The sequence below is a fragment of the Pinus tabuliformis genome, chromosome 6 (assembly GCF_031772625.1).
Source record: "Pinus tabuliformis cultivar Carrire ecotype Pingquan chromosome 6, CPIR1, whole genome shotgun sequence".
Classification (NCBI taxonomy): Eukaryota; Viridiplantae; Streptophyta; class Pinopsida; order Pinales; family Pinaceae; genus Pinus; species Pinus tabuliformis.
Genome location: NC_142292.1, coordinates 1,381,227,510 through 1,381,240,437, shown reverse-complemented (window position 1 = coordinate 1,381,240,437; position 12,928 = coordinate 1,381,227,510). Strand labels below are relative to the sequence as shown.

General features: G+C 40.2%; 1 protein-coding gene across 1 annotated transcript in view; it reads left to right on the top strand.

Annotated features, from left to right (window-relative positions):
• Positions 1–12,928, top strand: part of LOC149263774 (protein CASP) — a 339,103-nt gene that overhangs the window by 203,676 nt on the left and 122,499 nt on the right. Inside the window, exons 13-16 of the mRNA XM_089426687.1 lie at positions 2,662–2,754; positions 3,684–3,812; positions 4,020–4,139; positions 4,286–4,366. Of these exons, the coding sequence (XP_089282813.1) occupies positions 2,662–2,754; positions 3,684–3,812; positions 4,020–4,139; positions 4,286–4,366 (423 nt within the window). The remainder of the gene's footprint in view (positions 1–2,661; positions 2,755–3,683; positions 3,813–4,019; positions 4,140–4,285; positions 4,367–12,928) is intronic.

Sequence of the window (12,928 nt, the reverse complement as noted above, 5' to 3'; positions counted from 1 at the left end):
TCAGCAGTCATCATTTGTGGAATGTACCTAGTTATATGTTGGATTGCCCTCGTTCTATCAACTATGGGTTCAGAAAGAATACTATGAAAAAACTAGGACAATTCCTGTGATATCTCCTGATGGGTTTCCAATTTCCACCCTTCAGAATCTCTATATAATAAAGTGTTGCTACTAATTGATAACAAATATTAATCTAAATTGGACATTACAAAAATTATGAAACTATAATCTACATCAAAACAAAATCTCATAAAATTGATTTATTCCATCATAATTTGGATGTTTCTCTAAGAGTCCTCCTTATAGAAGGGAGACATAGCTCTCTTTTATACATGGGCTTGCTTGGAAATTGAAAAAAGACATATTAAATGCAGATTCACAAATTTCTCATGTGGTTATAAACATTTGGTAATAATCAACAACTAAAAGTTAGCTCATAAGTAACTCCAAGATCTTTGCTAACAACTCAAAACTAATCTTATCAAGAGTTCCACGATTCTTTCTATATCCAAGATGGTTGATTGATGATCCCAATCCATTGCAAAACTTTGGTGGTTGAAGAGATTTGAATCAGACTGTACAAAGGTTGCACGAAACGGGAAAACGGTATGAGTTTCCGAAACGGGCACGGGTACGAAACGTGACCCCCCCCAAATTTTGGAAACAGGGAAATGCGAATATATATATATGTTAAGACATTTAAGAAATATGTGCAATCATAAAGCATATATGATACATTCTAATTTATTACATTATGATACAATTGTCAATTGTCAATGCATAAACTATAAGTCTCTAAATTTACATCACATTTACTCATGAATGATCACATAATGAAAATAGAAATATCCAAAATCAGCCACGAGAAATTTCTAATTTCTTGTCTCGTGCTTGATTGGGAGTCTCCTCTTACATAGTCGAATGACCTTAGTGCTCTTGATTAAATACAAGTTTCATACCCTAGTACCCTACATGCTCTTGATTATTGGGAGTCTCCCCTGCATAGAGGGCCTGGTTCTCTTGATTAAATACAAGTTCCATACCCTAGTACATGATAAAATCCAATGGAAACATTGCAATCCCCCCAATCCTGAAATCCTGAAAAACAGATAAGTTTGTTGGATTTTGAGTGAGATTTAAAATTCTACTTTCTCCATATGAAATCTAATGAGGGCGAAACCACTCTCAAACATCTTGAGTCATTTCATGGTAATGTTAAAAATTTAAGTAAAAGGATCAAAATTTTTCATTTTCATCCTTTTACTTTAAGAATTTAACATTACCATGAACTGCATATGCCTCAAACTTCCTGATGAACTGCATATCAACACTAGGGCAAAAGTTCACTTTTATAACTTTAGACAGGCATCTAGAAGCAACTAGAAGGCATTAGAAAAACCTAATTAAAAATTAGAAGACAAATTAATAAAAAAAATTAAAAAAAGAGTCAAGTTGCATGTGGAAACGACGTCGTACGGCCCAGAAACGCGTTTCCGGCCGTACTGGCCACGTTTCCACCTCGAGAAACATGCCAGTACAGCTAGAAATGCATTTCTGGGCCGTACCGTATGCATTTTCGCGTTTCGTTTCCGTTTCCGTACAGAAACTCCTCCCCTGCCAGCGTTTCCTCCAACTTAGGACTGTACGGATTTGCAACAAGTGCAAATTACTACAGCTTTAGTAAATTGCTGATACGTCTCAAAATATGATCTTGGTTCTTGAGATTTTTTGTGGAATTGTTTATTTCAACCTAATAATATCTTACGCCAAAATTCTCAAAGACCTAGTTTGTGGATCTTCTAACATGAATCTGTTAAATCTTTCAACTGATCCTGTAAGAATCAGCATACTAGCCCATTTTTCAAAGATGAATGAAAGTATATTATTTTTCTAATGTTCAATCGTAAATTCATGAAATACTAGAAGAATTGCCAGGTAAAACAGCTTTAGCCTAAATCTCACGTATAAGCATTAAAATGGACTAATACAAGGTTATGAGTAAGCAAAATGGGATTAAAAATAAGAGGAAGGGAAAAGGATGTCAAAAGATGGTAATTTTGCAATTCAACATGCACCTGGAAAAGCTTGCAATATGTCACCATGTTTGTAACACAGGTAGCCTAGAGTAAATAATAAATAGTGAACATGACAGTTAGAGAGTTACAATAGTTAATTGACTTTTGGTTTTTTGTCTCCCATTAGACTCTTGGTCTTCCAACTCTCCTATGGGATGTAAGATGTATTAGAATCATATTTATCATTTTTATGAATAGTGAATTGAAGTCACCTTTTTCTCTCTTATGAAACTGTGTATTTTTCTCTATGATTTTTGCTTGTCTAAATTTGATAAAATTTTCAAGCAAATTCTCACCTACAGTTGAGAGAATCAGAAGCATTGAAAAATGATTTGCTATCCGATTTCAATGCTAGAATTGATGTATTTTGAAAGATGTAGACTCCATGATCCTTGGGTTAATGACACATACATTAGCCTTCCTAGCTTCCATAGGATAAGGGTCTTGATGTAATCCTCATGTATTCCTGTTGCATTTCTTCTGTCCATCTGTTGTAACTCTGGTATTTATTGGAAGTAATATAGGTTGTATTATCTAAAACAATATTGTAGAGTTCACTGACATGGCTTCTAGTTTTGTTTTACAGGCGACAATTATTGAGGAGATGCAAAAGGAGCTGCAGGAAAGGCCAACAGCTAAGCAAGTGGAAGACCTTCGCAAGCAAGTTAAAATCTTACAGGTTGTATAAGCATTTCTTTATTAACCTTAATCTTTGTGTAAAGATTTCTCTATACATTCAAGCATATGAAGACAAAACTATGCTTTTTAAGTACAAACCAGCTGCTTTGCCAAAGAAGAATCATCAAAATATGCTCATGGTTTGATGATTCAAGTGTGTTGTTGTCAATTTTATTACAGAGAGGACTTTGCAGTGCACTTTGTTCTTCTTACTGGACCAAAGGAAAATGCTTATCATGCAAATCTGTTGCTTCTTGCAAACAAAGCTTACGGTCATTTGTTTGAACAAATATAATGGCTGTGGATTTAAGATGGAATATTTCCTAGTCTATTGAGAAGTGGATAGGAAGATAATGAAAATATCAAAACCATCTAAATCTGGTAGACAATGTAAACATGTAAATTGAAATATTGATGTCTTCCAGCTGTATGGACAATGATTTGGCCATTGTATATCTCTGTGGTGCATCATAGTCTTCCGAGAACCTATATATATATATATATTTTAGTGACCCAAAGGAACCCAGCAGCCCGCCTGACACGTAACTACTAGTAAACCTCTGGGGGTCTATGGCCTGTCCTCCTCTCCGTAAAACGGTTCGCAAACAAGTGGATTTGAACCTAGGTCTCTTGAGTTTCAACGATTTCACATATCTCAGAATACCAATTGCACTGCCCCCCCGGGACTTTCAAGAACCAATATTATCTTTATGATATAAATTAAATGATTGAGGAATAGTTTCAATAATTTGATTAAAATTATTTTATAACAAAGTTATGATCGAAGTTTAGATCTTAGAATCTAAAATACATCCTTCCTCAGAAAGCCTTTAATAAAGGATGTACATCTTATTCTTATTCTATCAAGATATTTGTACTTGATTGTCTTTTTATTTCAGTTTAAGATCTTTATAGTTTTTTTATGCACAGGCTGTGGGTTATAATTCTATTGAGGCTGAAGATTGGGAGGTGGCTACTAGAGGCGAGGACATGACCAAATTAGAGACATTGTTACTTGACAAAAATAGGAAGATGGAACATGAGCTAACTCAATTGAAGGTATACTGGTACTCAGATTGGAAGTAGAATGCTATAGAATATTCTTGTCTGCAGGAATACAGTTAAATACCTCGCTTTCCTATCTTCTTTTGCAGTTCTTGAGAAAGTTGAAGGATTTCAAATTGTTGACCTGAAATTACTGTTATAATGCATTCAGTTTTAATTTTCCTACTGACACAATCATGCTCACAATGTTTTCTATTTAAGGTCAAACTTTCTGAAAAGACAAGCACAGCTGAGGCTTCTGAAGCTAGAGTGAAGGAGCTTGGTATGAAGGTGGATGAACAACAGAAACTAATTTCAAAGCTGGAAGAAGACATATTAAAGGCCAGTTAGTATTACCTTTATCATTTGCATTGAGTGATATCATATCTGCTCATGATAGTGGTACTTTTTAAAGTATTATTGGTTGATTTTTGTTTGGCAAGCTATGACATATGCAGTTTGGTCTCGATGTGTTGTCTGAAATGCAGGGATATAGCTCAGTGGATCGACGAGTGACAAAAGCAGATGATTGGGACCTGCCAGAACTTGGAATTGCAGAAATCCTTGAGGTAATCTTTGTTAAATTTTCCCCTCCAGCTATTGGCAAATTATTACCTAGTAATTTCCTTGTGGTTAAATAAATTAAATTGCAGATTACTGAATGAAATGCACAGCTGAGATTTTAACAAGTAGTAAAAGATAAATCAGCAGAAGCAAAAATTAACCAATCTCATACATATGCACACAGAAATTTTTTCCCTTCAAATTTGCTGTCCATTAACTTCAGTGTTACAGCATACAGGGGCTTTCCCTGGTTTTTACCTGGTCAGTTTCTCCAAATGTACGGCTCCTGCCCGCAATCTATCCTTCTCTGCCTGTGCACATGTGACCGTGTGGCCTGTACGACCCCTGACCCTGGTCTATCCTTCTCTGACTGCGCACATATGACAGTCTGCCGTTTATACAGTGTCTGCTCAGTGCCTGCAACATGTATGGCATGTATGGACCCTGCTGCACTGCCTGTGACTTCTGCAGACTGGCTGTTGCTTCTGCAGACCCGCCTGAGCCTCTTCCTATCCATTTCTGCACACATGTGAAGTTACTGGCTGCTATACAGCTTCTGCTTGCTAGACCTACACTGTATGGACTCAGATCTGCTGTAGATCACTTCAAAATCTGTCCTTTGATCTTGCTGGCTGCTAGATCATTCTCTCTTGTTGTCCCTTTCTCTTTTCCTCTTAAAATTGCACACTTGGATGAATGCCCCTTTCCATCCAATCATTGAGATCCTCAATATTTCATTGTATTGTGCTCACTTGATGTGTCTTCTCCCTTCACCTAGCCTTTATTTTCTAAGTTTGAGTTATTGACCAAATCTACAACCTTAATCTCCAAAGTGATTGATGGTTGAGATTAGATCTGAACTTCATTTGAGATCAATGGTTGAGATTCATCTAATTTACTAATTTACTAATGCAAATAACCTTTGCATTTCATTAGATTAATTCAGTTTTTCTTATAAAATACAATTACTTTAATAAATCCTTTAATTAAAGTAATATGCTAAGATTAAATGTCCTTGGATAACTTCCACACATCTAGGCACTTAGACCTGTGCGGAAGTTTTGCCCTTGCTAGATTTATTTGCAGGTCTCTGCTCTTGTTTTTTTATTTCTTTTATCCTTTTCCAAATATTGGAAGATATATGTTTCAAAGCTATGAAACCATGTAATTCCTTAACAAAATGTTGTGTTTTAATCTGCTGTTTTAAATTTTTCTCGTGTTTCTCTTTTGTGTGTGAACATGTTCTAGCACACATGCATGGTTTCACCTGGACGCCATCTATATAAAGTTATAAACCTGTTTGTTCAAATCAGGGTTGCGGGGGAGCGCCCCCACTACCCCCCACCGCCCCTGTTAGAAATCAAGGGCAGATTGTAGATAGGATTTTATTAATTGATTTCTTTGTTACCTTGACACTTTCTTATGATATTATATTAATTCATCATTATCATTATCATGTTCTGTTCATCATAAAGATAAGTGCCAAACAAGAAGATCACAATGCAAACAATAAAAGACACCAGAGAGGCTCCACGCCAGGGAAAAACCCCTCAACAGGGGAAAACCCAGAGAACTCTCTTCTTAAAGAATCAATTCAAGGAGATTTCCAAGACCACAGACCCTAGACAACACACCAAGATCAGGCCAGCCACCCAAGATGATGTAAGACTTGCTGTTTCTTCCAGCAAAGATTCGGTTCTGATCTTTGTTAAAATTGGCAACTAGGGCCAAATTCCACTTTGGTCAGCTCCTTTGGGAAAGATAATTGCAGCATTGAATTCCTCTTTTCGAGAGAACCAAAATCGACCTAAAGATCGTCAAATTTGAATAAGTAGAAGTCGGTTTTTGAATTTATTCTGTCACTCAAATATTACCAAAGTCAGCCTTATCTCTATGTCGGCTTAACAAATCCAATAGTCACGTCCCTTGACACCCATCAAATTGTATATATAGAAGAGTCCTCCATCATCATTTAATCATCAAGGAGGCATGAAATGTCATCTGATCTTGGCCATAGAAAGGAGCTTCTCCTGCAAGGGTTTGAAGATTGTGATTGGGTTCTGTTTTAGGGTGATTGGGGGCCGCAGGCATCCATCTGTAAGGCCGAGCAGAAGAAGGCGTGTTTAAGGGCTTCTTTGGAGAGGGTTCTTACTCAGTTCGATGGGCCACAGGTTCCGTCCTATTGCAGGGTCCGAATCCCTTGTTTGGAGCAGCCTAAAAGGAGCTGCAGGCCTGTCCCTATCATTGCAGAAAAGACTGTTAATTTTAGGTATGTTCTATGCTTAGAGCAATTTATTTCAATTTTCACAGTTAGCTCAATATCTTTTCCAGATTAGTAATCACATTAGCATTAAAGTAAACTGCAGATAGAACATAAACATAAATTACAGAAGACAAGTCAAGCAAGAGCACAAAATATGTGGCGCTAGCCAGGGACAAACCCCAATGTGGGGAAACCCTTGATCAATTCTTCTTGTATGTTCTTCAATAGTTTAGCAGAGAGAGAGAGAGAGAGAGAGAGAGAGAGAGATAGTACGTTTACAACAGAAGTCAACACTTTGACTTATTTAGATAAGGGCATAGATCATCTCTAAGAAGATGATACATGAGATCAGTTGAAGACATGCTGCTTCAATTGATTCTCCAAGGTGACTCCTTCACCTATCGTTGTGCTGCATTTTGTCATCATGCTACACCTCACCGTGCTGCACCATGCTGCACCCATCATCACTGTGCTTCATTAATAATGACTGTACCCATCACTGTACTGCATTATGTGCCATTGCTGCACTATGTTGCCATACTGACCTATGTGCCGGTTGCATCTTGCTTGCTTGTTGTCCTTTGCATGCTAGCTGTAACATTGCATGCTTGGTGTATTTGCTGCTAAGTACCATACAACTATCCCAATGTTAGTTAGTTGTCCCTTGCATGCTGCTCTCCTTCAGAGACAGATGCTCTGGTTGTTCCGACAGTTTTGGCAATTTCAGTTCTTCCTAGCAGTTCCGGTAGTTCCGGCAATTCCGGCTATTCCAGCAGTTCCGACAGTTCCGGTAGTTCCGGCTATTCTGACTATTTCGGCAGTTCTGGTAGTTCCGGCTTTTCTCGGCAGTTCTGGCAGTTCCGGCTTTTCCGGGCAGTTCTGGCAGTTCCGGCTTTTCCGGGCAGTTCTGGCAGTTCCCGGTAGTTTCAGCTTCTGCCCTCTGCGTCAGCTTTCCCAGTTGTTCCGGCAGTTCCGGTTGTTCCCGACAGTTCCGACAGTTCCAACAGTTTCGGCAGTTTCGACAGTTACGGCTTTTCTCGACAGTTCTAGCTTTTCCCAGTAGTTTTGGCAATTCTGGCTATTCTCGGTAGTTTTGGCAATTCCGGCTATTCCCGACAGTTCTAGCAATTTTGACTATTCTCGGCAGTTCCGGCTTTTCCTGGCAGTTCTGATAGTTCCGGCTTTTCCCAACAGTTCCCGGCAGTTCTGACAGTTCCGGCAATTCTGGCTATTCCTGGCAATTCCGGCTTCTGCCCTCTAGATTAGGGCAACGTTATCCCTTAAGATCTCTCCTCCTACTAAAAGCCAAAGACAAGTAGAGAGGAAGAGATCCCAAGTGTGTTGAAATGACTTGAAGGCCACCTCTATTTTTACTAAAACGTTGAGCACAAGTGGAGTTTATTTGGTTGCTCGCCGACCTTGACGAATTGTTCCATAACACAAATAAATTCATATTTCCATGAATACTTATCGGAATCGGATGATCTTTAGATCAATTCTACACCTCTCGATGAGAGGGATCCAAGAAAAATATTAGATTCCATTAATAAGATGACCCACATGCAGTTTGGCCATAGTTGCCAATTTTAACACTCCCTCTCAATTAGGGAAAACTCCATCCGCTGATCCATATGTTTGACTGTATTATCTCTGCCATCAATGCCCTGCACTGCTCTGCTCTGTTGAACCATGAAGAAGAATTGATCGAGAATGTCTCATACCATTCTCTACTAACTTGAAGTCAGTTTCATTTGAAGAGAGCGTGTCACATCACTCTTACTGGCCCGAAGTTAGTTTTATTGATCCAAGATCAATATCACAAGAGAGTGTCTCAAACCACTCATACTGATCCCATATCAGTTTCATTGATCCTAGATCAATGGAGGTCATCCTAGCATAGGGAGTATGGTAGATACATCGATGCGTCCATTGATAGTACTACTATGGTCCCTAACCCCATTTCCCTGCTCATTGATCAGATGAGAGGTACTTCCCATGAGTTCCAGATTGCATGGGTAGGATGCCTCGACAGGAAAACTAATCATCCTGTCCACAGGAGAACGAATCATCTTGCCCCATAGTCGCCACGGGAGAACTAATCATCCCGGCTCACAGGAGAACTAATCATCCTGTTTCACAGTTGCCATGGGAGAACTAATCATCCCGGCCCACAGGAGAACTAATCATCCTGTTTCACAGTTGCCACGGGAGAACTAATCATCCTGGCCCATAGGAGAACTAATTATCCTGTTCCACAGTTGTGACGGGAGAATTAATCATCCCGGCCCACAGGAGAGCTAATCATCCTGTTTCATAGTTGCCACGAGAGAACTAATCATCCCAACCCATAGGAGAACTAATCATCCTGTTCCACAGTCGCCACGGGGTATCACAGGGGAAGGTTAAACCTATCATCCTGTACATAGCGCACCACTAGGGGAGGGTGAGTCGCCCTGTGGTCATATGTTGCTCCAGTAAGTACCCCAAGCCCCCCAGAGCTCCCAAAGCTCAATGCATGCAACATGCAGGACCCTTATAAGAAGGTCTCTCAACGACTCCAAGTCATTCGGGAAAGTCACAGATTTGACCTTTCCCGAGGCTTTGACAAAATGTCTACGACCTGTACATCAGTCTCAATGCGATGGAGCCTCCTCGCTCATCGACTTACCATATCCTAGATAAGGCAGTATCTGATGTCTATCTGCTGGAGCAATCATCGAATACAGGATTCCTCAATAATCGAATCCCCCCTTTGGTTGTCACAAAGAATCACAGTGGTATTCATCATGTGTACAAACAGCTCACTGAAGAGCTTCCACAACTAGGCAACTTCATAAGAGATCATACTCGTAGCTATGTATTCGGTCTTAGTGGTGCTTATAGCACCCGACTTCTGCTTCCTGCTCATCCATGATATTGAAGCAGAACCCAAAGACCAACACTGAGAAGTGCTATAGTGATCCTCCACACTGCATGCCCAGTCAGCATTCGAATAATCATGCAGTTTCATATTTCCGGCAGTGTATCTCAATCCATGAGAGATTGTGCCCCAAAGATATCTTAGAAGATTCTTGGCACCAATCTAGTGAGGCTCAACCAAATATGAGCTCACCATGCTAACTGCAAAACATATGTTCGGAAGGAAGTTCACCAAGAACATCAGTGCGAATGAGTTTATGAAACTCAGAGTTGTTTCCCAAATCTGGTCTGACATCACTACCATATAACTTCTGAAAGTTAAGATCCTTGAGGTAGTCACAGGCTTGCAGTTTATCATTCCACATTCGGAATCCAACTCCCTCTTACTTCTGCAAATGAGAGGGTCTGCACCTGTCAGAAATAGGTCGTCCTCATAAGGTGCTGGTATGAGAGGTCTATCATCCACAACCTTCAAACAATGGTTTGGATCGGCTTCACTCTTAGTGAATCTCAGCTTCATCTGACAGTTATCAATCCTCTCATACTATGCCCGGGGAGTTTTGCTTCAAGCCATACATGGCTTTCTTCCACCTGCATACGTGAGATTCCTGATCATCAATCTCAAACCTCTCGGGTTGTCCAAACATGTGGACCTGCTACATGAGGGGAATGGTCCCCTTGTAAGATTTTCCTTCGGTACATTTCAGACATGTACTTTCACGCTCTTTTTGAATTTAGGCATCCCTGTCACCATCTGACTCACAGACCTCCAGTGCTATGTGTCAATGGACATGGTCCCCACTGGACTTCCTGCAACTTGATACAACCCTGAACTTAAAATCTTTGAAAATTCTATTTTCAAACACGTACCTTTCCATCGATGAGTGCCACCTCGTAACCTTTGACTTCCATTGCTGAAATGGACATCAGGTTCTTCTTGCGATCATGTACATAAAAGAGATTCTGTAAATGAATCGAGTTACCCTCATTCAATTGAGGGGTAACATTCCCTACACCCTTTCCGGGATATTTGGCATCGGCTCCAAGTATAATCCCACGATTGTTTCCATCTCTACCAAATTAGAGAGTGCACCCTACTATCCGATGAGGTGCCTTGAAGCACTACAATCAATAAGCCAGATTCCCAAAGAATCTGAAGGAGAAGGCCAATACAAGATAACGCTTCTTTATCTTATCAAAAACAACATTTGATTCTTCATACCTGGTGTTCCTTGCTTTCTTTGAAGAGTCGGCCATTTCCTTGATGACCTGCATTACCTGTCATTCCTTTTATCATTGAAGATGTCCCTAGAATGATTGTTATCTTCATCAAGAGATGTGTCTCTGCCATTCAGACATTCCTTCGCATAATGGCCAAACTTATTACAACCAAGGCATTTGCCTTTCCTTCCACCCTTAGATCCGGACTTCCCATTGAAGTGATCTTTAGGTAGGCCTTTAGAAACTTTTGTTGCGCCATTCTCATAATATTCTCTGCTTCGACTTCACCCTTGGTGAATTTGAAGAGGGATGAGGAATCCACTGATCCTTTTGTCCTTTCCCAACTGTCTTCGGTGATTGCTCTTTCACTCTTGCTTGGGCATTGTCTTCACCTCAGCTTTGATACCATGTTAATTTTAGGTATGTTCTGTGCTTAGAGCAATTTATTTCAATTTTCATAGTTAGCTCAATATCTTTTCCAGATTAGCAATCACATCAGCATTAAAGTAAACTGCAGATAGAACATAAACATAAATCGCAAAAGACAAGCCAAGACAAGAGGACACAAGATGCGGTGCTAGCCAGGGACAAACCCCAATGTGGGGAAACCCTTGATCAATTCTTCTTATATTTTCTTCAATAATTCAACACAGAGAGAGAGAGATAGTACGTTTACAACAGAAGTCAACACTTTGACTTATCTAGATAAGAGCATAGATCATCTCTAAGAAGATGATACATGAGATCAGTTGAAGACATGCTGCTTCAATTGATTCTCCAAGGTGACTCCTTCACCTATCGTTGTGCTGCATTTCGTCATCATGCTGCACCTCACCGTGCTGCACCATGCTGCACCCATCATCACTATGTTGCATCTCATCATGCTTCATTAATCATGTCTGTATCCATCACTGTACTGCATTATGTGCCATTGCTGCACTATGTTGCCATACTGACCTATGTGCTGGCTGCATCTTGCTTGCTTGTTGTCTCTAGCTTGCTTGTTGTCCTTTGCATGCTTGCTGTTGCATGCTAGCTGTCCCTTGCATGCTAGCTGTAACATTGCATGCTTGGTGTATTTGCTGCTAAGCACTGTACAAATATCCCAATGTTAGTTAGTTGTCCCTTGCATGCTGCTCTCCTTTAGTGACAGATGCTTTGGCTGTTCTAGCAGTTTCGACAATTTTGGTTGTTCTCGGCAGTTCCGGCAGTTTCGACAATTCTGGCAGTTCTGGCTTTTCCTGGCACTTCTGGCAGTTCCTGGCAGTTCTGGCTCCTGCCCTTTGCGTCAGCTTTCCCCGCAATTCCGACAGTTCCGGCTGTTCCTGGTAGTTCCAGCTATTCCCGACTGTCTCGATTGTTCCGGCAGTTCCGACAGTTTCGACAATTCCTGGCAGTTCCGGCTTTTCTTGGCAATTCCGGCAATTCCAACTATTCCTGGCAGTTCCGGCTATTCCCAGCAGTTTCGACAATTCCGGCTTTTCCTGGTAGTTCCAGCAGTTCTGGCTTTTCCCGGTAGTTCTGACTTTTCCCGGCAGTTCCGCCAGTTCCGACAATTTTGGCTATTCCCGACAGTTCTAGTTTCTGCCCTCTAGATTAGGGCAGCGTTATCCCTTAGGATCTCTCCTCCTACTAAAACCCAAAGACAAGTAGAGAGGAAGAGATCCCAAGTGTGTTGAAATGACTTGAAGGCCACCTCTATTTATACTAAAACATTGAGCACAAGTGGGGTTTATTTGGTTGCTGGCTGACCTTGACGAATTGTCCCATAACACAAATAAATTCATATCTCCATGAATAATTATTGGAATTGGATGATCTTTAGATCAATCCTACACCTCTCGATGAGAGGGATCCAAGAAAAATATCAGATTCCATTAATAAGATGACCCACATGCAGTTTGGCCCTAGTTGCCAATTTTAACAAAGACCGAACTTTAAACTTCTGTCTTGAGGTTATTATAAGGCCTCATTTTAGGTAGGAAGGCCACTTCCTATTTGGCAGAGTGCTACTTGAGGAAATAAGCCACAGATTTGCTCAATGTACTTAATTTGACTAGCCCTTGGTCCAGCGAAAGGAAGCACCATTCCTAACTTGAAGAGCAACAGTTGTATGAAGACAATTTTGAGTTGTCAAGTAAAAATGCAGTGAGCCCTAACCTAC